Source organism: Scylla paramamosain, unplaced genomic scaffold (genome assembly GCF_035594125.1).
Source record: "Scylla paramamosain isolate STU-SP2022 unplaced genomic scaffold, ASM3559412v1 Contig161, whole genome shotgun sequence".
Lineage (NCBI taxonomy): Eukaryota > Metazoa > Arthropoda > Malacostraca > Decapoda > Portunidae > Scylla > Scylla paramamosain.
Genome location: NW_026973826.1, coordinates 19,237 through 45,000, shown reverse-complemented (window position 1 = coordinate 45,000; position 25,764 = coordinate 19,237). Strand labels below are relative to the sequence as shown.

Below are 25,764 nucleotides of genomic sequence, written 5' to 3'. Positions count from 1 at the left end.
GTGAGTCAGTCAGTCAGTCAGTGAGTCAGTCAGTCAGTCACATCACTCAGTCATTTAGTCAGTGAGTCAGTCAGTCAGTCAGTCACATCACTCAGTCAGTCATTTAGTCAGTGAGTGAGTGAGTGAGTGAGTCAGTGAGTCAGTCACTCAGTCGCACAGTTAGTCAGTCATTCAGTCAGTCAGTCAGTCAGTCAGTCGGTCAGTCAGTCAGTCACTCAGTCGCACAGTTAGTCAGTCATTCAGTCAGTCACATCAGTCTCTCTCTCTCTCTCTCTCTCTCTCTCTCTCTCTCTCTCTCTCTCTCTCTCTCTCTCTCTCTCTCTCTGTCTTAAGCGTCACCCAGTTTGCAAAAATGACGTCACTACCTCTCCACCAATCACGGAGCTGGGAGGTAGTGACGTTATTTCCAGGAACCAATAGGAAGCCATTGTGATCTATGACGTCATAAGGAGTAGACCAGACAGACAGACAGACAGACAGACAAGAATATTATCAAAAGTTCAACCCTTTATATGTATGAATACAAAAATGAGATATAATATTTACTTAAAAAAAACACATGTAAATATTTGTAATTAATTGATGTTTTCACCTGGGTTGTCTTAATAATCTCTCTCTCTCTCTCTCTCTCTCTCTCTCTCTCTCTCTCTCTCTCTCTCTCTCTCTCTCTCTCTCTCTTACTATTTTTTTTCCAATGTGTAATAATAGAAATTAGTGTGTGTGTGTGTGTGTGTGTGTGTGTGTGTGTGTGTGTGTGTAGAAAATACGATAAACTATAATAAAAATAAATACGAAGCCAGCAGCCACATTCACCCGAACACTAGGATTTGAGATCTTACAAATGATGAGATTATTACGCTTCTTTCCTTATTAGAGGAATTTCCCAGTAAATATGGACATCCAAAAAACACAACAAAATAAAAAATACACACATAGACAAGCAGGAAATACGAAAAACTAATAAAAATAAAGACGAAGCTAGCGCCATATTCACTCGAACACTTGGACTCGGCCAGACATCTGAGATTTTACAAATGGTGGGGTTATTACGCTTTCCTTTGTTATTGAAGGCATTTCTCAGTACCCAGGGACAGCAGGGGCGTCATGACTACCCGGGGGTCACGTGGGGGGCGGCAGGGGGCCCGTGAAATAAGAGAAAAAGTTGAGGTGGTGTTTACAGTAATTTTTCCTGTTTTGTGTGGGCACCACCAGCACCAGTAGCCAGATGGATGCCAAAGAGGAACATTCTAAGTTGGAAATATTCTGTTGTGAAATACTTTTAATGCCATGGCTTAGAAGTCACAGGACATTAAGATATGAATATGCTTAGAACATTTCCCACTCTGAATAACCTGATCTTTCATTGCTGAGAATATGTTGTGGCTTTGTTGCTGGCACACTGTACCCTTCAAGTAAAGGAACAAACAGCCAGGTAAACTATTCTTGTCTTGTGCACCCCAGCCCAGCTTGGCCTTCCAGCCTCCAGTGACACACACACACACACACACACACACACACATGCACATGCACAAGGGATCTGTGCTGCTGTACACATCAGTGCTGGGCCCGCTGCCCACAACTCAACATAAAGTTGCTTGCTGGGTGTCACGTCAGTGGTGACGGCACACAACACCATGTCACAGATGGTGATGCTGCTGGTGCTCACATCACTAATGACACATTACAGCACATTGCACAGGAACACAGTGTAATGAAGAGGGGTGCTGGGCATCACATCAGTAGTGGTGGCACATGACAGCACAAAACAGCACGTCACAGAACATCACAGAACACAACAAGTTTATTGTGCTGTGCTCACAGACACCACAAAAATATTGCACTTCTCAACACAGAACAGCCACACACAGTAGTATTATCATTGTAGTCATTCTGTACAATGCCTTTCCAGTCAAACTTTTTTGGCTTTGAAGACTCTGGTGAAAGTTGTGTTACATTTTACATATTTTTGCCTCAGAGAGTGCTACCATTGAGACCCATATTCAGGAATGCCTTGTTCTCTCACCCCAACTCTTCTAAGGCCACAGAGATAATCAGATTGGTTTTCAAGAATGTTTTTCCTGTTAAGAATGTAGAAATCTCGTTACTCTGTCACTAAAACCATAAAAATACCCTTAAAAACCCGTGTAGCTTCAAGTAGAGCCTTTTAAAAGTAGAGAAGGTGCAGTACAGGATTGTTTTGGAATATGATCATACATCCTGGCATGCACAAAGTTGTCATTGGAGACACAAAGGCCTTGAAAATTATCACATTTGTGTCACTTATTATGTGTTTGTGCCTCTGAATATATTGGTGTTATATTAGACATACCCTGGCATGCAGAAATTTGTCACTAGCCAGAGTGACCTGATTATTGCTCTTACATATATTTAAAAAGGAATACCACACTTAAAAAAAGAGAAAAACGTGAGCATTGTTCTGATGCCAGATTGTACTCACTGATAACATTATAAACACACTCTACCTTTGTATCATGAAAACAATGCCAATAAGTTTTCAGTGTGGTTTTTGCTGTCATGTATATAAAAACACTGTGACACTCAAAGGAAGAGAAATAGAAGTGTTTTTCTGACACTAAACCTTACTTTCAAAAGATTTAATGTTTAATGAAATAAACATGATTGATATTGACACTAAAAGGAGAGAAATATGATGCTGTTAGTGAGGGTGATAGATGATTATAGTGATAGTAAGAGTGAACGAGTAAGGGTGAGGGTGAAGTATTAGTGAGGGTGGGAATGAAGAGTGATAGATATCATAGTGAGAGTGAAGGTAGATATTTTAGTGAACTACTAAAACAGTCCTTACTGGACTGTTCAAACACAAGCCAGATGAAATGTCATCAAGCCAAGCCCAGCACTAATAGTGACTGTGTACAGTGTCGTAACATACACACACACACACACACACACACAAACACACACACAAACACACACACACACACACACACACACACACACACACACACACACACACACACACACACACACACACACACACACACACACACTATAAGCCTCTAGTTTGTGGTCCATCAATGGTCCAGGGAAGGAGGGAGGGATTCGTTGATGGCAAGTTATCATATATACAGGTACCGGCAGAGGTACAGTCCCATTATGAACAGACACTGATACAAGATTGGTGCAATGTTGGCAATAGTCTCTGTCAAGGTGTTTGGATGTATGGATGTGGGTATTGGGACTTAATGCATCAGGGATTGTGGTGTGGTATGTACAGGGTAGTGTTTGTGGTAGTGGTTGTAGTTGTGGAGTTAGCAGGCAAGGGAGGACTGAGTTAAGGTGTTGTAGAAGGTGTGAGGTGTATTGTATGGGAGAGGAAATGTTGATGTAAGCAGTTAGAGGGTCTGCTGTTACTGCTGCTGCTGTTAAACTTTACGTGTGGGACAGGCAGAAAACACTTACAGGTCTATACATCCTTCAGGACCACATGTGTACTAACATATACATACAAAACTGTATACATACCATACATGGGTACATACAAGCTTTATACAAAGATACTGCACCAAGTATTATAGCCTTCCTAACAACAGTAACATCACTCATCTCCTCAAGTGAAAGTGAGATGCCTTGCCCTTTTGTGATTTGCTGACCACCACCACCGCCAAAATTCACATAGGAAAACTATGCCCTTGTTATTGTTAGCCTTCAGTAAACACACACACACACACACACACACACACACACACACACACACACACACACACACACACACACACACACACAGAAGCGCGAACAAATAGAATGAATTCAGTGAAGACGTTGTCAATGCCATAACTGTCCATGCTTTTAAGACCAAACTGGATAGATATAGAGACGGGATACTATGAGATTACTCCCCTCCCGTAAACCACAACTAGGTAAACACACACACACACACACACACACACACACACACACACACACACACACACACACACACACACACACACACAGAAAGAGCAATGCATTAAAATCATTTATAGATTATAGATCCACAGAATCACACACATGTAGAGAGGTATGAACATTTTATATAATTTCAAGAATGTATGTAAAAAAAACAATCTAGGAAGGAATTAGCCATGGGAAAGTTTACCTTAATAAGAAAGCAAAGCAAAAATGTCTCCACTGATAGAAATATATATATATAAGAATTGAGTAAAATGGAAGTGTGTGTGGCTAGCTGTGGTGTGTCTAAGCTCCTGGGGTGCAGCAGGTTGGTCCACAAGGCTGTCCCTTTCCACCAGGGGCCAACAGGGTTGGTGTGTGTGTGTGTGTGTGTGTGTGTGTGTGTGTGTGATGCTTTGCTTGAGCTTGCCAGGTATATAGATAGATAGACATATAGATAGACTACCGCTACTGCTATTCTCCACCAGGAACCAACATGGCTGCAAGTATAAATGATGTCATTCACCTACGGTCGTCTGCTGGTCACCCAGCCAGCCATTACCCTATGGAAAGAGCTCAGAGCTTATAGTGACCGATCTTTGGGTAGGACTGAGACCACTCACACACCACACACCAGGACAGCGAGGTAACAACCCCTCGGGTTACATCCCGTACCTACTTGCTGCAAGGTGAACAGGGGCTACACATTAAGAGGCTCACCCATTTGGCTTGCTGCACCTTGGATTTGAACCCGGGCCTTCTTGAGTGTGAGCTGAGCATGCTAATCACTACACTACGTGGTGTGTGTGTGTGTGTGTGTGTGTGTGTGTGTGTGTGTGTGTGTGTGTGTGTGTGTGTGTGTGTGTGTGTGTGTGTGTGTGTGTGTGTGTGTGTGTGCTACTTTGTTTAAGCTAGCCAGGTACATAGATAAATAGATAGATAGACTACCATTACTACTGCTATTCCTTCCCACCAGGGGCTGACAGGATTGAGAGTGTGAATGTGTGTGTGTGTGTGTGTGTGTGTGTGTGTGTGTGTGTGTGTGTGTGTGTGTGTGTGTGTGTGTGTATAGTCTGTAGTGCCTTGTCTGGGCTGTTCTGTGTGATATTGCTGGCCTGGTATATTAAAGAGAAGCAAGATAGATTCATGGACAAGGCAGATGAAATGGTGCTAGTGGTACTGATGTATACAAGTGATGGTTACAAAGTTTATGAGGCACATCAGAAGCTCAAAATTGTTGTAAGGAACTGGCAACATTATGTTGACAAACTGTGGATGGAGGCAAGACTGGGAAAGGATGTAATGTTGTGTAGTGAAGTATTGGAGTACCTGTCTGCACTGGAATATGATGGAATGTGAGGCAAACAGTGATGGATAGATGCACAGATAGATAGATTACTAGAGAGAGAAAAAAATAGAGAGAGGGAAATCTAGGAAAGATATATAGATAGATTACTAGAGAGAGAAAGAGAGAGAGATGATAAAGATAGATAGATAACTAGAGAGAGAGAGAGAGAGAGAGAGAGAGATCTAATAATGCTGTTCAAATAAGTAGATAATATAAAACACTTCAGAGGAACAGCGATCATGAAAAAGCAATAATGAATGATAACAAGCAAACCAGAAACAATTGATGCATGAATATTGTTCAAATATCAAGCTTCTCATGAGTATGCTGTGCAGTTTGGAGTGGAGCTTCAATAGGCAGACAATACACAGGAGAATAGAAAAATACATTATGAGAGGACAGTGTGAACTCAAAACACACACGCCTACACACACACACACACACACACAGATAGATAGATAGATAGATAGATAGATTTATTGACTACACAATCATATTACAGCAAACAAAACTAAAACAAAAACTAAAATACAAAAAAATATCCACAGCAGTAGTCCATTAATAATTGTAGTCCACAATATTCTAAATCATTAAATAAATATTCTTGCAATGCAGCAAAAGAACTCCCAAAATACAAAATAAAAAAATTTTTTTCTCTACCCAAAAATAGACATTACCAGACACACACACACACACACACACACACACACACACACACACACACACACACACACACACACACACACACACACACACACCACAACTTTAGGGCATCACCACCACTACCACTACCACAGAACAAAGCTAGTATATCAGTCAGTGGTATTTTTTTTATTCTTGTTATTTATTTATTTATTTATTTATTTACTCATTTATTTATTATTATTTTTGTATCCAGTGCATCCACCTTCACTTCAGAAAACAAGGACACTGCTTATGTGGCTTGTTTATCTTATATATTTTTGGCAAGACATAAATTTGCAGTAAAACCTGTAGGTTTTACTGCATGAAAGTCTGTCTGTCTGTCTATACATATGTATGTATAAATAGAGTTATGTTTACCACAGTGAGAGAGAGAGAGAGAGAGAGAGAGAGAGAGAGAGAGATGTGCATGTATATCTGTAACAATAGCAAGTGTGATGATCTCCCAGTATGGTTTAATGAGGTTCATAATCTTAAATGCTTCACTGCCCCATGGTGACAACTTTTCACAGACCACAGAGATGATTATCCAGGTTCTCAGGGGTGTTTTTCCAATACAGACAGAATCATTATCAAATTATCACAGGAATCATTGTGACACCCTTGACAACTCTGTTAACTTTCCTAGCAGTTTGTTAACTAACTTTTTACTGCTGTTGTCATCATTTCTATTAATATTGATAAAAACACAAGAGCACAAGGGTTGGTACAGGAAGCCATCAGGCTTACATTTGGTGGTCCTTGTACAAAACGTGCTTACTTACTTTCACCTATTATCCTCATCCATAAATTTGGCTGGTCCACTTCTAAAGCTCCTTAATGACTCAGCCCTAACAACATCAAAAGATATGAAAATAATGGAGCCATCAGGCCTACACATGGCAGTCCTTTGTATAAATAATACCTACCTATTTTCACCTGTCATCCCTATCCATAGATTTACTCAGCACTAACAGTCTGATTACTGAGTCTGTTCTAGTCATCCAACACTCTCTTTGAGAGCCAGTTCCTTTTTATCTTTTTTTAAATCTAATTGCAATGCTTGAACCCATTATTTCTTGTCCTATCCTGATTACTATTATAAGTAACAGTGGAGAAACATTTGAATTTAAAAAATAGTCAGGATGAAGAACTGAAGCATTTAAGTGAAGCCTCTGTGTGTCTGTAATAATGTGTCCTTATCTCTTGTTTAGATTTTGTAATACCATGTCCTATATTTGGTCCTTAATGTTACTATTATCACTGGTCTAGGTTTTATAATTCCATGCCTTATATTTCATCCTTATCTTTGGTCTACATTTTGCAACACCATGTCTTTTCTTTAACTTTGTAACTCCACATCCTCATCTTTTCCTGACGTGTACCACCGTGTCATATCACAGGTGATGTTCGTGGCCTCCCCAGCTTCAGAATCGGTCCTTGGGCAGCGTGGACATCTCAGACTCGTGAAGGAACTGCATCTCCTGCAGCTCCATCAGCTTGCCGTGATCCTTGATGTGGGCATAGTTGGCAGCAAGACACATCAGATAGTGCACCTGTGGGAGGTAAATAACACACACACACACACACACACACACACACACAGAGTGAGAGAGTGAGTACGTATTATTGGGAACACTAACCTGGTATAAGAAATGCATTAAATGCTCAAGTAAAAAAAATAATGAAAATAATAAATAAATAAATAAGTAAAACACACACACATACACAGTTTTGCATTTTCATCATTCAGTCTTGTACCAAGTTAGTTTTTCATTGGAGCATGTAGAGAATATGAGAGAGAGAGAGAGAGAGAGAGAGAGAGAGAGAGAGAGAGAGAGAGAGAGAGAGAGAGAGTACTACTGGGAACACCCTAATCTGGTATAATAAATGCATGAATAAACAAAAAAAAAAAAAAAAAAGACTGACTGATGAACCTAACACCAGTATGAGAAAGTGTTAACCTTCAGGTAAAAGAAATTAAATAAATAAATAAAATAACACACACAAGAGAGAGAGAGAGAGACCAACAAAAGACCATCACCACTTACCAGGGAAAGAATGACAAGAAGGGCAGAGGCAGTGGCCAAGAGACACAATATTTCTCCATTGTTGACAAAATCCTTACAGAACAGCTTCCTCTTGCCTCCCGAACACACCCGCTTCTCCTCCTCAATGGTGGTGCAGGGGAACAGAAACCCTGCAGTGGGAGAACAATTATAATGTCTGTTTATAATCATTAAGTGGACTGAGTTATGTTAGTTAATATTTGATGTTTGCATCTGAGAATTTTTTTAACTTCTTTTCTCCTTCTTTCTGTCATCTCTGTTCATATACCAAAATCATGTTCTCTATTTATTCCCTGTGTGTCTTTCCATAATATATCCTTCAAAGGGGAAGACAAACCTGAAGGAGTCTTTTATTAATTCATGTCCTTTCTCTCCTTTTCCTCTTCTCTCTCTCTCTCTCTCTCTCTCTCTCTCTCTCTCTCTCTCTCTCTCTCTCTCTCTCTCTCTCTCTCTCTCTCTCTCTCTCTCTCTCTCTCTCTCTCTCTCTCTCTCTCTCTCTCTCTCTCTCTTCAAAGCATCTTCCTTAAGCTTCACTTCCTCCTCCTCCTCCTCCTCCTCCTCCTCCTCCTCCTCCTCCTCCTCCTCCTCCTCCTCCTCTCCTTCTTCCTCCTCCTCCTTCTCCTCTTTCTCCTTATTCCTTATCGTCTGGTCTATTATCTCTCTCTCTCTCTCTCTCTCTCTCTCTCTCTCTCTCTCTCTCTCTCTCTCTCTCTCTCTCTCTCTCTCTCTCTCTCTCTCTCTCTCTCTCTCTCTCTCTCTCTCTCTCTCTCTCTCTCTCTCTCTCTCTCTCTCTCAGTATGATGAAAATATTTTGAAAAACACACCAATGAATAGAGGGGTATGTTTCAAAGTTTGAATACAGTATAATAATAATTGGATGATTAATAAGTAAGGAGAAAGGACAAGGGTAACAAAAGAAAAACAGTGCAAAAATTAATCGCTGCACAAATCGCTGCACAAGACTTTCTTCTTTCTCTCACCCCTATTCTGTCCACCTCTCTAACACAGGAGTTAACCAGTATTCTCAATCATCAATCCATCATTCTTTGCCTGAGGAGGGAATTGATGCTGTGTTGACCCTTGACAGTGACGTCCCTCATGAGGAGAATATGAATTCTACAGAACTTGCCCATAGAAAGACCAAAACTGTTACTGCTGCCACTACCACCACTGCCACCGCTTCCACTGCCACCAAAAGCCCAACTGTGCAAAGAATCCTGGACCTCCTCAATGAAATGGAGTCCACCAGTCAGCTGGAGTACTCTAGCCTCCAAAAGTTCCATCTGTGTCCATTGTGTTTGGGTAAACTTATCACTGTATGAGGGGACAAGTATCAGTGTATGGTTACTATATACTCATTTGTACTTAAAAATGTCATGTCACATCATTCTCTCTCTCTCTCTCTCTCTCTCTCTCTCTCTCTCTCTCTCTCTCTCTCTCTCTCTCTCTCTCTCTCTCTCTCTCTCTCTCTCTCTCTCTCTCTCTCTCTCTCTTAATCTCTTATTCCCTTTTCTTCCTTTCTTCCTTCCCTCCTATCTTTGTTTCTCCCTCCTCCTCCTCCTCCTCCTCCTCCTTCTTCCTCCTCCTCCTCCTCCTCCTCCTCCTCCTCCTCCTCCTCCTCCTCCTCCTCCTCCTCCTCCTCCTCCTCCTCCTCCTCCTCCTCCTCCTCCTCCTCCTCCTCCTCCTCATTCATTCTACCTAACAAGAAATAATGGATTCAAGATTATACCCAAATGTTTTAAATCCCACAAGGCCAAACATTTTTTCTTTTAATCGTATAGTAAATATATGGAATAAACTTCCTGCAGAAATTGTCAACACCAATACTATTGAATCAGTTCATCCTAAATATGTGCACTTTCTGTTTTTCCACAGAGCAATAAGAAATTAGAATTGACTGAGAAACCAGAAAAGGGACTGCACTTGAAAAAGCACAAGAACCAAGAAATTACATCATTAAATGAAATGACAACAAATCTAAAGTAAGAATTTATGTAGCTTTCATTTTGGTTTACATTGTGAAAGGTAACAGTAACATGGATATGTTTTTATATTGAAATCTTTCTCTGATTGCATACAAATGGTACCAATCAACAAATAATAATGTAATACTTACAAGGTGGGAATTCCAATCACTGGTAGATAAAATGAACCACCATTCTAGAGTGTACATAACTAAGGAATTAATATACTGGTTAACTATCACACCAGCATGAACAGAATAACAACAATTGTTGAGTAGAGTCTATAGGAGGCAGGGAAGGAGGCATGTAGTCAGTTTTAGAGAGCAGTTATTATGAAATCAGCTGTAGAATATTCCTAAGATGCAATACTACTGGAGTCTGTCAGCTTGAAGACAGTTTATTAAAGAAGGGAAGTTCATGAGATATAAAGCCTTTGATTATTCAGTTTCATTTCCAAAGTAACATTTATTTATTGGTGTGTTGCTTCCTGTAAATAGTAAAGCCTTGACAGCACTGCATCTCTCACACCACGCTGTAACTGTTGAGAGAACCATAACCCTTAGAGAGAGGAGGAGGGAATCCTTGGTTTATGTTCAGTAAAGCCCTGTATTCTTGTCATGGCAATGTAGAATGGAGGCGTCATTGGTTTATGTTCAGTAAAGTCCTGTATTCTTGTCATGGCAATGTAGAATGGAGGCGTCATATTGGTCACACACTGTTCTAATGTATGTGCACTTGCCACGCTGTTCACCAGGCAGGAGGCGTTGCAGAAAGAGCGCGAGATCACTGTGTTGTGGGAGAAGACAGAGTCCCTTAGTGGTCAGCTGGTGACGGTCCACAACCACAGCCACTTTGAAGAGAATGGCCTGAGCCACGACCACCTTGCTCAAGAAAATATCACGTTGACAGAGCTGATTAAAGAACTAGAAGATAAGCTCAAACTTTCAAAGGTACCACAAGTGTCTTTGTATATTAGTTTGGTTTACTTTGTAAGATTAATCATTACTGAAAACAATACATGGAGTACGTGAGGTTGTGTGTTTGTTTATGCATGGAGACAGTTTCCTTAAAAATGGGTGGAGAGTACTATGGTGCTTTAGATGTAGAAGGATGAGTGGAAGGAATGCTTGGAGTGTGCAAGGCTCAAGTGTATGCAGAAGAGCACTGACAGGAGTGTGAGGACTACTCTGTCATGACCATGTCTTTAAGACATGAACAAATGATGCAGTGTGGGAATCATGAAGGTGTAAAAATGCAGGATATGGATGGGATGCTACATCAGCAGCTTTTGTCATTAAGGCTGGTAAAGTGAAAGATTTGTTAATCACTTTGGTCTTTAGTTGATGCTTCTGGTGAGGCTTTCCTGTTTAAACTTGGCATAATATATATAAAATGATGTGGCATGTTAAACAAGTTAACTTACTGCCTTCTTGTGTCTTTCACAGATAGAAATCAAAGACGTCACAAGACAGAATAGTGAGCTGCATGCACTTATCACAGAGTATAAAGTCACTCCCTCAGAGGAAAAAGACAAGGATGGCACCTCTTCATGTGAGAACTCAGAAGCTAAATGTGAGCTACCATCCACATGAATATATATTTGTATATCAAACTGACATTCTCCATGGAGGGAGGCTTTCCAAAGTGCACACACACACACACACACACACACACACACACACACACACACACACACACACACACACACACACACACACACACACACACACACACACACACACACACACACACACATCTCTGCATCAGGACTCAACAGCCAGACTGATAAACAATTACTTCACCCAAGATGATCAGCTGATAGGATTAGCTGTGGATGAGCCTCCTGTGGTGACTAGGAGTACAAAAGCCAGCAGCTAATTTTGGGAGCTGCCAGTCATCATGGTCCTGGTGTCTGAGGTGCTGCTTTTGCATTTTCCCATTCATGGGTTGAGGCCACATCACATTTATTCATTCACAGTTGCTCTTAGTTATCTCTGTTACAAGTTTAAATTTTTCCTGGCTCCACAGACATTTCTGGTGCATCTAACCCTCTCTCCATTGCCCTTCTATTTCCCTTAGTCTTATACCCACTTCTTACATTACGTCTAATTACTTCCATTGGTCATTCTTGTCTGGCCCTCTGTTGCATCAATTTTTCACCTCCAGGTACAGATACCAAGGGAAATTGCTGGGTCAAGTGGCTACACTGACATCTGAGGTTAGCAGGTTGGAGAGTGAGTGCAGCAGTCTTCAGGTTCAGCTAGACTGTGAGAGGGATAAGTATAACAAACTGCTGGGAGAATCTCTTGCTCATGAAAAGTTGTCTGAAGATGTCATAACTGAACCAAAAGGTAAGAAAGTTTATATTCTCTAATAATAAAGCAAATAATTTTTCCTCACTGATGCTCAATTTTTTTAATTAATAACAAAATAAAAGCATTGTTATTGGATTTGTTTATTGAGGCTGTATTAAGAAAAGTTGAGAGAAACAAACTTATTGTTTTATCAGGAGAAACAACAAGATTGGGAGGAACTGAGCTTGAATAGAAGCTGCAACTGAATCATCTGTAAAAGTGAAGTGGAGGAAGTGTTTACTGTTTACTGTATGCCATTTCCTTGGTCTTTTAATGAAGAATTTTATCCTTTTTCAGGTGACTACATCACCATCTACCAGTTGCAGCGAGGAGTGATGAAGCAGCAAGCTCGAGAACGCCAGTTAGACCTTGCCAGCCTCCATCATGAATGAGAGGAAATGAAGCAAAACCACTCAGCAGGTTAGTGCTCTCTTTTGCATCTCACACTCTTCTTATTCAATTGCTGGCAGATTAGTGATTTCTGCTGCATCTCACACACTTCTTATTCAATTGCTGGCAGGTTAGTGATCTCTGCTGCATCTCACACACTTCTTATTCAATTGCTGGCAGGTTAGTGATCTCTGCTGCATCTCACACACTTCTTATTCAATTGCTGGCAGGTTAGTGATCTCTGCTGCATCTCAAACGGTTCTTATTCAGGTGTTAACCAAAGTACTAAGCCTTCATATCATTACCTTGCTCTGTGATGGAGGCTACACCATCTGGCATCTAGCTGAGATTTAATGTTGCAGCAAAGCTTCCATATGAGTTCATGTAGAGCAAAATGTTTTCAAATGCCAGGGAAGTAGTGTAATGTAACCTTCCAGAGAAATCTACCCCTCATTTATTAGTTAACAGGAGTGTTTAATGTACTTAATGTGATTAGCCAGGATCAAGGGTCAACTTCTTCACTGACCATTTAGTCTCAGGTGATGTATCTGTCCTCCATGAGTCACCAGAGACACATAAGGTGTTGTAAGTGAAATTTCATCTATTAGATTTATTCAAAATGTGAATTAACACAGTTGTTTCCTGCAGGATTTGATATCAAAGCTGGTGCAGGAAAAGGAAGCAGATCATGACCTTGAGCAGCTCGAGAAGATAAGCAGCGTCCTTAAGAGTTCAGTTGCTATCATTAGCAGTGTTGGTGAGTAGTAAAAACTGAGCCATCTTATGAAGTGCAACAAAACATTATTATTATCTTCATAATTTTCTTGAAATAAACAGATTTCTGTGGCATGTTGCTCATTAGCACTTTAATATCAGATAACACCAGTTATTTATGTAATGATGTAATGTACTAAGTAGATGAAATACAAATGGCATCTGCTAACACTCTTGATGTGGAACAGGAACCACATGTTTATGGTCAATAAACTATTTATAAAAACTATTTATCTGTGTAAGATAAAAGCAGTTATTATTATTATTATTATTATTATTATTATTATTATTATTATTATTATTATTACATATTTTCCTTGTATTTAAATATTATTATTATTATTATTATTATTATTATTATTATTATTATTATTATTATTATTATTATTACATTTTCCTTGTATTTAAATATTATTATTATTATTATTATTATTATTACATATTTTCCTTGTATTTAAATATTATTATTATTATTATTATTATTATTATTATTATTATTATTACATATTTTCCTTGTATTTAAATATTATTATTATTATTATTATTATTATTATTATTATTATTATTATTATTATTATTACATATTTTCCTTGTATTTAAATATTATTATTATTATTATTATTATTGTTATTATTATTATTATTATCATGCATTTTCTTGTATATAAATAAAATACTGTAACTGATTTTTTTTTTTTTTATCCATTTAGACACTCTCTCTCTCTCTCTCTCTCTCTCTCTCTCTCTCTCTCTCTCTCTCTCTCTCTCTCTCTCTCTCACTCGAATAAAATGACTGGTGAGGAACTCATTAAAGTGCTAAAAATTCCATTAAACTACGAGAAATAAGACGAATAATTATTATTTACCTAATAACACAAACAAGGAATAATAAACAAAACTTAAGCCAGAAAACACGAAAAGATAAAACTATCATATCAAGAAATACGTAGTTTTAAAAAATCATGAATATCAAATAAATAGCTCACATATAATCAATAAACACGTAAGGAACAGTAAATAAACAATTAAGCCCCTTCATTGCAAGGGCCAGAGTCGGAAAGTAAAAAAAAAAAAAAAAAAAAAAAAAAAAAAACTAAAGTACCGAGACTAAAACATAGGGAATTAGACAAATGACAATTAATAAGCACATAAGGAATAATGAATAAACAAAAATTAAGCCAGGAAGACTATTATAATTATTGCAAGGAGATAGAGATAAATATGTACGTGTATGTGAATTCGAGGTTAAAATGCTCAAATCTAGCCAATAGCACGACAATAGCAGGACATAAGTGAAGGTGTTCCTCAAGGCAGGGAAGGTGGGGGGAGGGGGGTTGGCTATAAACTATTGGGGGGATAACAGTTCCAATGACTATTAAGTAATGACGCATCCAGTTTGGCGTGTGTGTATTTTTCGCGTTGTGATAATTTAAAGGTTTTCTCGCGTTTTTATTTTGATTTATTGATTTATTTTATTTATTTATTCATTTATTTTGGCAGGTGTTATATTTGTTGAGTGTTTTAAGTATAACTGAGGCTCATTGCATCAAAACTCCATCCATAACCTTCGTGGGACGGTTCAATTTGGCAAGGTTTTTTTTTCGCATTTTGGATTTCGTAGTAAATTATGCATTTTCTCATATTTTTCTTTGCTGGTATTGTTTTCATTAAATTACTATAAGATTACTGTGTGTACTTGCTTAAATATTATTGCTTCTTTATATTAGATATCGTATTAAGAGAGAGAGAGAGAGAGAGTTAATCTACTGCTTGATAGCTATCATTTACTTCTCATTCCCTGAGTGAATCTGCTTAAATGCCACATTAATAAGACCTAAATTGCGTTTAGGAAAGTGTACAACAGGCAGAAGTACAAGTAACATGTTATTTTGCGTTCAGAAAGACGAAATGAATAGTAAATCAACTTACGGGGTCATAACAATTACACCACCAGATAATTCACAGCTAAAAGCAACAAATACATGAATAATCCTGTAGAACTCCCTTCGACTCCATATACGACTGGAAAGTTGGGGCCTTTCCCCCCACCCTCCACTACCACGCCTTCTTTTCTTAATCAGCCAGTCAAGCAATAAATCAATCCCTTCGTGAATCATACCCATTTCCAGGTGTCACCCCCACCCCTAGATCTCTCATTCTGTCACGTATGAACAAGTACAAAGGGCAAGCCAGCTGTCTCTTAATATTCTTGCCTGAAATAAGATTACAAATGAGGGTCTATTAATCATCCATTAAATAATCCATTTTTATTGCTTTCTCATTCTTCTTCCTCTGTGTATTGTTAAATTGGATGGTTATATCATTGTCCCTTCCTGTGTTTTAGTGTGCCATTACCTGTCCTCTCTTCCAGCCGATATTTAGTTTGTACTAAAATAGACTGGCATAACTTTACAATTTATACACAAATAACAACATAAACCAATAATGCATTGATATTATGCATGATAGGAGTGGACATTTCCACTCTACATCATTAATGAATGCATGATGAGACGCACACTATTACAAAGCTAATGAGTTCAATACAAACACTCAATAACAATTTCAATAACTTTATTAAAAATAGCAATCTTTATAAATCATGAAACCAGAAAACTTTAAGAACCTGGGGCTATAACATCAAATGCACAATAATGCAAACACTTTTTACACACACACACACACACACTCTTTAATGATATTTCCTAATATACAGTATAATTCCAAACAGAGAGAGAGAGAGAGAGAGAGAGAGAGAGAGAGAGAGAGAGAGAGAGAGAGAGAGAGAGAGAGAGAGAGAGAGAGAGAGAGAGAGAGAGAGAGAGAGAGAGAGAGAGAGAGAGAATGATGTGTCATGACATCTTTAAGTACAAATGAGTATCTAGTAACCATACACTGATACTTGTCCCCTTATACAGTGATAAGTTTACCCAAACACAATGGACACGGATGGAACTTTTGGAGGCTAAAGTGCTCCAGGTGACTGGTGGACTCCATTTCATTGCGGAGGGTCCAGGATTCTCTGCACAGTTGGGCTTTTGGTGTCAGTGGAAGTGGTGGCAGTGTGGCAGCAGTAACAGTTTTGGTCTTTCTATGGGCAAGTTCTGTAGGATTCATATTCTCCCTCCTCATGAGGGACATCAGTGTGAAAGGTCAACAGAGCATCCAATTCCCTCCTCAGGCAAAGAATGATGGATGCAATTTTCTGTTTCTTGTTGTTGCTCCACCTTTTCAGAGTGCTTGAGGCGCTCGTCAGCCACCTTTCCACTGCTGGTGGGTGTCTCAGACTCACTGGTTCCTGTTCCACATCAAGAGTGTTAACAGATGCCATTTGTATTTCATCTACTTAGTACATTACATCATTACATAAATAACTGGTGTTATCTGATATTAAAGTGCTAATGAGCAACATGCCACAGAAATCTGTTTATTTCAAGAAAATTATGAAGATAATAATAATGTTTTTGTTGCACTTCATAAGATGGCTCAGTTTTTACTACTCACCAACACTGCTAATGATAGCAACTGAACTCTTAAGGACGCTGCTTATCTTCTCGAGCTGCTCAAGGTCATGATCTGCTTCCCTTTTCCTGCACCAGCTTTGATATCAAATCCTGCAGGAAACAACTGTGTTAATTCACATTTTGAATAAATCTAATAGATGAAATTTCACTTACAACACCTTATGTGTCTCTGGTGACTCATGGAGGACAGATACATCACCTGAGACTAAATGGTCAGTGAAGAAGTTGACCCTTGATCCTGGCTAATCACATTAAGTACATTAAACACTCCTGTTAACTAATAAATGAGGGGTAGATTTCTCTGGAAGGTTACATTACACTACTTCCCTGGCATTTGAAAACATTTTGCTCTACATGAACTCATATGGAAGCTTTGCTGCAACATTAAATCTCAGCTAGATGCCAGATGGTGTAGCCTCCATCACAGAGCAAGGTAATGATATGAAGGCTTAGTACTTTGGTTAACACCTGAATAAGAACCGTTTGAGATGCAGCAGAGATCACTAACCTGCCAGCAATTGAATAAGAAGTGTGTGAGATGCAGCAGAGATCACTAACCTGCCAGCAATTGAATAAGAAGTGTGTGAGATGCAGCAGAGATCACTAACCTGCCAGCAATTGAATAAGAAGTGTGTGAGATGCAGCAGAAATCACTAATCTGCCAGCAATTGAATAAGAAGAGTGTGAGATGCAAAAGAGAGCACTAACCTGCTGAGTGGTTTTGCTTCATTTCCTCTCATTCATGATGGAGGCTGGCAAGGTCTAACTGGCGTTCTCGAGCTTGCTGCTTCATCACTCCTCGCTGCAACTGGTAGATGGTGATGTAGTCACCTGAAAAAGGATAAAATTCTTCATTAAAAGACCAAGGAAATGGCATACAGTAAACAGTAAACACTTCCTCCACTTCACTTTTACAGATGATTCAGTTGCAGCTTCTATTCAAGCTCAGTTCCTCCCAATCTTGTTGTTTCTCCTGATAAAACAATAAGTTTGTTTCTCTCAACTTTTCTTAATACAGCCTCAATAAACAAATCCAATAACAATGCTTTTATTTTGTTATTAATTAAAAAAATTGAGCATCAGTGAGGAAAAATTATTTGCTTTATTATTAGAGAATATAAACTTTCTTACCTTTTGGTTCAGTTATGACATCTTCAGACAACTTTTCATGAGCAAGAGATTCTCCCAGCAGTTTGTTATACTTATCCCTCTCACAGTCTAGCTGAACCTGAAGACTGCTGCACTCACTCTCCAACCTGCTAACCTCAGATGTCAGTGTAGCCACTTGACCCAGCAATTTCCCCTTGGTATCTGTACCTGGAGGTGAAAAATTGATGCAACAGAGGGCCAGACAAGAATGACCAATGGAAGTAATTAGACGTAATGTAAGAAGTGGGTATAAGACTAAGGGAAATAGAAGGGCAATGGAGAGAGGGTTAGATGCACCAGAAATGTCTGTGGAGCCAGGAAAAATTTAAACTTGTAACAGAGATAACTAAGAGCAACTGTGAATGAATAAATGTGATGTGGCCTCAACCCATGAATGGGAAAATGCAAAAGCAGCACCTCAGACACCAGGACCATGATGACTGGCAGCTCCCAAAATTAGCTGCTGGCTTTTGTACTCCTAGTCACCACAGGAGGCTCATCCACAGCTAATCCTATCAGCTGATCATCTTGGGTGAAGTAATTGTTTATCAGTCTGGCTGTTGAGTCCTGATGCAGAGATGTGTGTGTGTGTGTGTGTGTGTGTGTGTGTGTGTGTGTGTGTGTGTGTGTGTGTGTGTGTGTGTGTGTGTGTGTGTGTGTGTGTGCACTTTGGAAAGCCTCCCTCCATGGAGAATGTCAGTTTGATATACAAATATATATTCATGTGGATGGTAGCTCACATTTAGCTTCTGAGTTCTCACATGAAGAGGTGCCATCCTTGTCTTTTTCCTCTGAGGGAGTGACTTTATACTCTGTGATAAGTGCATGCAGCTCACTATTCTGTCTTGTGACGTCTTTGATTTCTATCTGTGAAAGACACAAGAAGGCAGTAAGTTAACTTGTTTAACATGCCACATCATTTTATATATATTATGCCAAGTTTAAACAGGAAAGCCTCACCAGAAGCATCAACTAAAGACCAAAGTGATTAACAAATCTTTCACTTTACCAGCCTTAATGACAAAAGCTGCTGATGTAGCATCCCATCCATATCCTGCATTTTTACACCTTCATGATTCCCACACTGCATCATTTGTTCATGTCTTAAAGACATGGTCATGACAGAGTAGTCCTCACACTCCTGTCAGTGCTCTTCTGCATACACTTGAGCCTTGCACACTCCAAGCATTCCTTCCACTCATCCTTCTACATCTAAAGCACCATAGTACTCTCCACCCATTTTTAAGGAAACTGTCTCCATGCATAAACAAACACACAACCTCACGTACTCCATGTATTGTTTTCAGTAATGATTAATCTTACAAAGTAAACCAAACTAATATACAAAGACACTTGTGGTACCTTTGAAAGTTTGAGCTTATCTTCTAGTTCTTTAATCAGCTCTGTCAACGTGATATTTTCTTGAGCAAGGTGGTCGTGGCTCAGGCCATTCTCTTTCAAAGTGGCTGTGGTTGTGGACCGTCACCAGCTGACCACTAAGGGACTCTGTCTTCTCCCACAACACAGTGATCTCGCGCTCTTTCTGCAACGCCTCCTGCCTGGTGAACAGCGTGGCAAGTGCACATACATTAGAACAGTGTGTGACCAATATGACGCCTCCATTCTACATTGCCATGACAAGAATACAGGACTTTACTGAACATAAACCAATGACGCCTCCATTCTACATTGCCATGACAAGAATACAGGGCTTTACTGAACATAAACCAAGGATTCCCTCCTCCTCTCTCTAAGGGTTATGGTTCTCTCAACAGTTACAGCGTGGTGTGAGAGATGCAGTGCTGTCAAGGCTTTACTATTTACAGGAAGCAACACACCAATAAATAAATGTTACTTTGGAAATGAAACTGAATAATCAAAGGCTTTATATCTCATGAACTTCCCTTCTTTAATAAACTGTCTTCAAGCTGACAGACTCCAGTAGTATTGCATCTTAGGAATATTCTACAGCTGATTTCATAATAACTGCTCTCTAAAACTGACTACATGCCTCCTTCCCTGCCTCCTATAGACTCTACTCAACAATTGTTGTTATTCTGTTCATGCTGGTGTGATAGTTAACCAGTATATTAATTCCTTAGTTATGTACACTCTAGAATGGTGGTTCATTTTATCTACCAGTGATTGGAATTCCCACCTTGTAAGTATTACATTATTATTTGTTGATTGGTACCATTTGTATGCAATCAGAGAAAGATTTCAATATAAAAACATATCCATGTTACTGTTACCTTTCACAATGTAAACCAAAATGAAAGCTACATAAATTCTTACTTTAGATTTGTTGTCATTTCATTTAATGATGTAATTTCTTGGTTCTTGTGCTTTTTCAAGTGCAGTCCCTTTTCTGGTTTCTCAGTCAATTCTAATTTCTTATTGCTCTGTGGAAAAACAGAAAGTGCACATATTTAGGATGAACTGATTCAATAGTATTGGTGTTGACAATTTCTGCAGGAAGTTTATTCCATATATTTACTATACGATTAAAGAAAAATGTTTGGCCTTGTGGGATTTAAAACATTTGGGTATAATCTTGAATCCATTATTTCTTGTTAGGTAGAATGAATGAGGAGGAGGAGGAGGAGGAGGAGGAGGAGGAGGAGGAGGAGGAGGAGGAGGAGGAGGAGGAGGAGGAGGAGGAGGAGGAGGAAGAAGGAGGAGGAGGAGGAGGAGGAGGAGGGAGAAACAAAGATAGGAGGGAAGGAAGAAAGGAAGAAAAGGGAATAAGAGATTAATAGAGAGAGAGAGAGAGAGAGAGAGAGAGAGAGAGAGAGAGAGAGAGAGAGAGAGAGAGAGAGAGAGAGAGAGAGAGAGAGAGAGAGAGAGAGAGAGAGAGAGAGAGAGAGAATGATGTGACATGACATTTTTAAGTACAAATGAGTATATAGTAACCATACACTGATACTTGTCCCCTCATACAGTGATAAGTTTACCCAAACACAATGGACACAGATGGAACTTTTGGAGGCTAGAGTACTCCAGCTGACTGGTGGACTCCATTTCATTGAGGAGGTCCAGGATTCTTTGCACAGTTGGGCTTTTGGTGGCAGTGGAAGCGGTGGCAGTGGTGGTAGTGGCAGCAGTAACAGTTTTGGTCTTTCTATGGGCAAGTTCTGTAGAATTCATATTCTCCTCATGAGGGACGTCACTGTCAAGGGTCAACACAGCATCAATTCCCTCCTCAGGCAAAGAATGATGGATTGATGATTGAGAATACTGGTTAACTCCTGTGTTAGAGAGGTGGACAGAATAGGGGTGAGAGAAAGAAGAAAGTCTTGTGCAGCGATTTGTGCAGCGATTAATTTTTGCACTGTTTTTCTTTTGTTACCCTTGTCCTTTCTCCTTACTTATTAATCATCCAAATATTATTATACTGTATTCAAACTTTGAAAGGAGGAGGAGGAGGAGGGAGGAGGAGGAGGAGGAGGAGGAAGGAGGAGGAGGAGGAGGAGGAGGAGGAGGAGGAGGAGGAGGAGGAGGAAGTGAAGCTTAAGGAAGATGCTTTGAAAAGAGAGAGAGAGAGAGAGAGAGAGAGAGAGAGAGAGAGAGAGAGAGAGAGAGAGAGAGAGAGAGAGAGAGAGAGAGAGAGAGAGAGAGAGAGAGAGAGAGAGAAAAGGAGAGAAAGGACATGAATTAATAAAAGACTCCTTCAGGTTTGTCTTCCCCTTTGAAGGATATATTATGGAAAGACACACAGGGAATAAATAGAGAACATGATTTTGGTATATGAACAGAGATGACAGAAAGAAGGAGAAAAGAAGTTAAAAAATTCTCAGATGCAAACATCAAATATTAACTAACATAACTCAGTCCACTTAATGATTATAAACAGACATTATAATTGTTCTCCCACTGCAGGGTTTCTGTTCCCCTGCACCACCATTGAGGAGGAGAAGCGGGTGTGTTCGGGAGGCAAGAGGAAGCTGTTCTGTAAGGATTTTGTCAACAATGGAGAAATATTGTGTCTCTTGGCCACTGCCTCTGCCCTTCTTGTCATTCTTTCCCTGGTAAGTGGTGATGGTCTTTTGTTGGTCTCTCTCTCTCTCTCTCTCTCTCTCTCTCTCTCTCTCTCTCTCTCTCTCTCTCTCTCTTGTGTGTGTTATTTTATTTATTTATTTAATTTCTTTTACCTGAAGGTTAACACTTTCTCATACTGGTGTTAGGTTCATCAGTCAGTCTTTTTTTTTTTTTTGTTTATTCATGCATTTATTATACCAGATTAGGGTGTTCCCAGTAGTACTCTCTCTCTCTCTCTCTCTCTCTCTCTCTCTCTCTCTCTCTCTCTCTCTCTCATATTCTCTACATGCTCCAATGAAAAACTAACTTGGTACAAGACTGAATGATGAAAATGCAAAACTGTGTATGTGTGTGTGTTTTACTTATTTATTTATTTATTATTTTCATTATTTTTTTTACTTGAGCATTTAATGCATTTCTTATACCAGGTTAGTGTTCCCAATAATACGTACTCACTCTCTCACTCTGTGTGTGTGTGTGTGTGTGTGTGTGTGTGTGTGTGTGTTATTTACCTCCCACAGGTGCACTATCTGATGTGTCTTGCTGCCAACTATGCCCACATCAAGGATCACGGCAAGCTGATGGAGCTGCAGGAGATGCAGTTCCTTCACGAGTCTGAGATGTCCACGCTGCCCAAGGACCGATTCTGAAGCTGGGGAGGCCACGAACATCACCTGTGATATGACACGGTGGTACACGTCAGGAAAAGATGAGGATGTGGAGTTACAAAGTTAAAGAAAAGACATGGTGTTGCAAAATGTAGACCAAAGATAAGGATGAAATATAAGGCATGGAATTATAAAACCTAGACCAGTGATAATAGTAACATTAAGGACCAAATATAGGACATGGTATTACAAAATCTAAACAAGAGATAAGGACACATTATTACAGACACACAGAGGCTTCACTTAAATGCTTCAGTTCTTCATCCTGACTATTTTTTAAATTCAAATGTTTCTCCACTGTTACTTATAATAGTAATCAGGATAGGACAAGAAATAATGGGTTCAAGCATTGCAATTAGATTTAAAAAAAGATAAAAAGGAACTGGCTCTCAAAGAGAGTGTTGGATGACTAGAACAGACTCAGTAATCAGACTGTTAGTGCTGAGTAAATCTATGGATAGGGATGACAGGTGAAAATAGGTAGGTATTATTTATACAAAGGACTGCCATGTGTAGGCCTGATGGCTCCATTATTTTCATATCTTTTGATGTTGTTAGGGCTGAGTCATTAAGGAGCTTTAGAAGTGGACCAGCCAAATTTATGGATGAGGATAATAGGTGAAAGTAAGTAAGCACGTTTTGTACAAGGACCACCAAATGTAAGCCTGATGGCTTCCTGTACCAACCCTTGTGCTCTTGTGTTTTTATCAATATTAATAGAAATGATGACAACAGCAGTAAAAAGTTAGTTAACAAACTGCTAGGAAAGTTAACAGAGTTGTCAAGGGTGTCACAATGATTCCTGTGATAATTTGATAATGATTCTGTCTGTATTGGAAAAACACCCCTGAGAACCTGGATAATCATCTCTGTGGTCTGTGAAAAGTTGTCACCATGGGGCAGTGAAGCATTTAAGATTATGAACCTCATTAAACCATACTGGGAGATCATCACACTTGCTATTGTTACAGATATACATGCACATCTCTCTCTCTCTCTCTCTCTCTCTCTCTCTCTCTCTCTCTCTCTCTCTCTCTCTCTCTCTCTCTCTCTCACTGTGGTAAACATAACTCTATTTATACATACATATGTATAGACAGACAGACAGACTTTCATGCAGTAAAACCTACAGGTTTTACTGCAAATTTATGTCTTGCCAAAAATATATAAGATAAACAAGCCACATAAGCAGTGTCCTTGTTTTCTGAAGTGAAGGTGGATGCACTGGATACAAAAATAATAATAAATAAATGAGTAAATAAATAAATAAATAAATAAATAACAAGAATAAAAAAAATACCACTGACTGATATACTAGCTTTGTTCTGTGGTAGTGGTAGTGGTGGTGATGCCCTAAAGTTGTGTGTGTGTGTGTGTGTGTGTGTGTGTGTGTGTGTGTGTGTGTGTGTGTGTGTGTGTGTGTGTGTGTGTGTGTGTGTGTGTCTGGTAATGTCTATTTTTGGGTAGAGAAAAAATTTTTTTATTTTGTATTTTGGGAGTTCTTTTGCTGCATTGCAAGAATATTTATTTAATGATTTAGAATATTGTGGACTACAATTATTAATGGACTACTGCTGTGGATATTTTTTTGTATTTTAGTTTTTGTTTTAGTTTTGTTTGCTGTAATATGATTGTGTAGTCAATAAATCTATCTATCTATCTATCTATCTATCTGTGTGTGTGTGTGTGTGTGTGTAGGCGTGTGTGTTTTGAGTTCACACTGTCCTCTCATAATGTATTTTTCTATTCTCCTGTGTATTGTCTGCCTATTGAAGCTCCACTCCAAACTGCACAGCATACTCATGAGAAGCTTGATATTTGAACAATATTCATGCATCAATTGTTTCTGGTTTGCTTGTTATCATTCATTATTGCTTTTTCATGATCGCTGTTCCTCTGAAGTGTTTTATATTATCTACTTATTTGAACAGCATTATTAGATCTCTCTCTCTCTCTCTCTCTCTCTCTCTCTCTCTCTCTCTAGTTATCTATCTATCTTTATCATCTCTCTCTCTTTCTCTCTCTAGTAATCTATCTATATATCTTTCCTAGATTTCCCTCTCTCTATTTTTTTCTCTCTCTAGTAATCTATCTATCTGTGCATCTATCCATCACTGTTTGCCTCACATTCCATCATATTCCAGTGCAGACAGGTACTCCAATACTTCACTACACAACATTACATCCTTTCCCAGTCTTGCCTCCATCCACAGTTTGTCAACATAATGTTGCCAGTTCCTTACAACAATTTTGAGCTTCTGATGTGCCTCATAAACTTTGTAACCATCACTTGTATACATCAGTACCACTAGCACCATTTCATCTGCCTTGTCCATGAATCTATCTTGCTTCTCTTTAATATACCAGGCCAGCAATATCACACAGAACAGCCCAGACAAGGCACTACAGACTATACACACACACACACACACACACACACACACACACACACACACACACACACACACACACACACACACACATTCACACTCTCAATCCTGTCAGCCCCTGGTGGGAAGGAATAGCAGTAGTAATGGTAGTCTATCTATCTATTTATCTATGTACCTGGCTAGCTTAAACAAAGTAGCACACACACACACACACACACACACACACACACACACACACACACACACACACACACACACACACACACACACACACACACACACACACACACACCACGTAGTGTAGTGATTAGCATGCTCAGCTCACACTCCAAGAAGGCCCGGGTTCAAATCCAAGGTGCAGCAAGCCAAATGGGTGAGCCTCTTAATGTGTAGCCCCTGTTCACCTTGCAGCAAGTAGGTACGGGATGTAACCCCGAGGGGTTGTTACCTCGCTGTCCTGGTGTGTGGTGTGTGAGTGGTCTCAGTCCTACCCAAAGATCGGTCACT

At 39.3% G+C, this 25,764-nt stretch overlaps 2 protein-coding genes across 2 annotated transcripts; one reads left to right on the top strand and one right to left on the bottom strand.

Moving 5' to 3' along the window:
• Positions 1–958: 958 nt before the first annotated feature.
• Positions 959–13,471, top strand: LOC135099633 (uncharacterized). Its single transcript, XM_064002021.1, has 8 exons — positions 959–1,037; positions 7,342–7,503; positions 9,883–9,989; positions 10,726–10,921; positions 11,417–11,543; positions 12,138–12,322; positions 12,623–12,745; positions 13,364–13,471. Exons 1-6 carry the CDS (start codon positions 1,035–1,037, stop codon positions 12,179–12,181), a joined length of 639 nt encoding a protein of 212 aa, XP_063858091.1. The 5' UTR covers positions 959–1,034; the 3' UTR covers positions 12,182–12,322; positions 12,623–12,745; positions 13,364–13,471.
• On the bottom strand, positions 7,738–21,308 carry LOC135099634 (uncharacterized). The gene is made up of 6 exons (XM_064002022.1): positions 21,116–21,308; positions 19,524–19,627; positions 18,902–19,028; positions 18,144–18,329; positions 17,721–17,843; positions 7,738–8,138 (listed from the first exon to the last, which is right to left on the bottom strand). Exons 1-5 carry the CDS (start codon positions 21,306–21,308, stop codon positions 17,749–17,751), a joined length of 705 nt encoding a protein of 234 aa, XP_063858092.1. The 3' UTR covers positions 7,738–8,138; positions 17,721–17,748.
• Between the last annotated feature and the right edge of the window lie 4,456 nt (positions 21,309–25,764).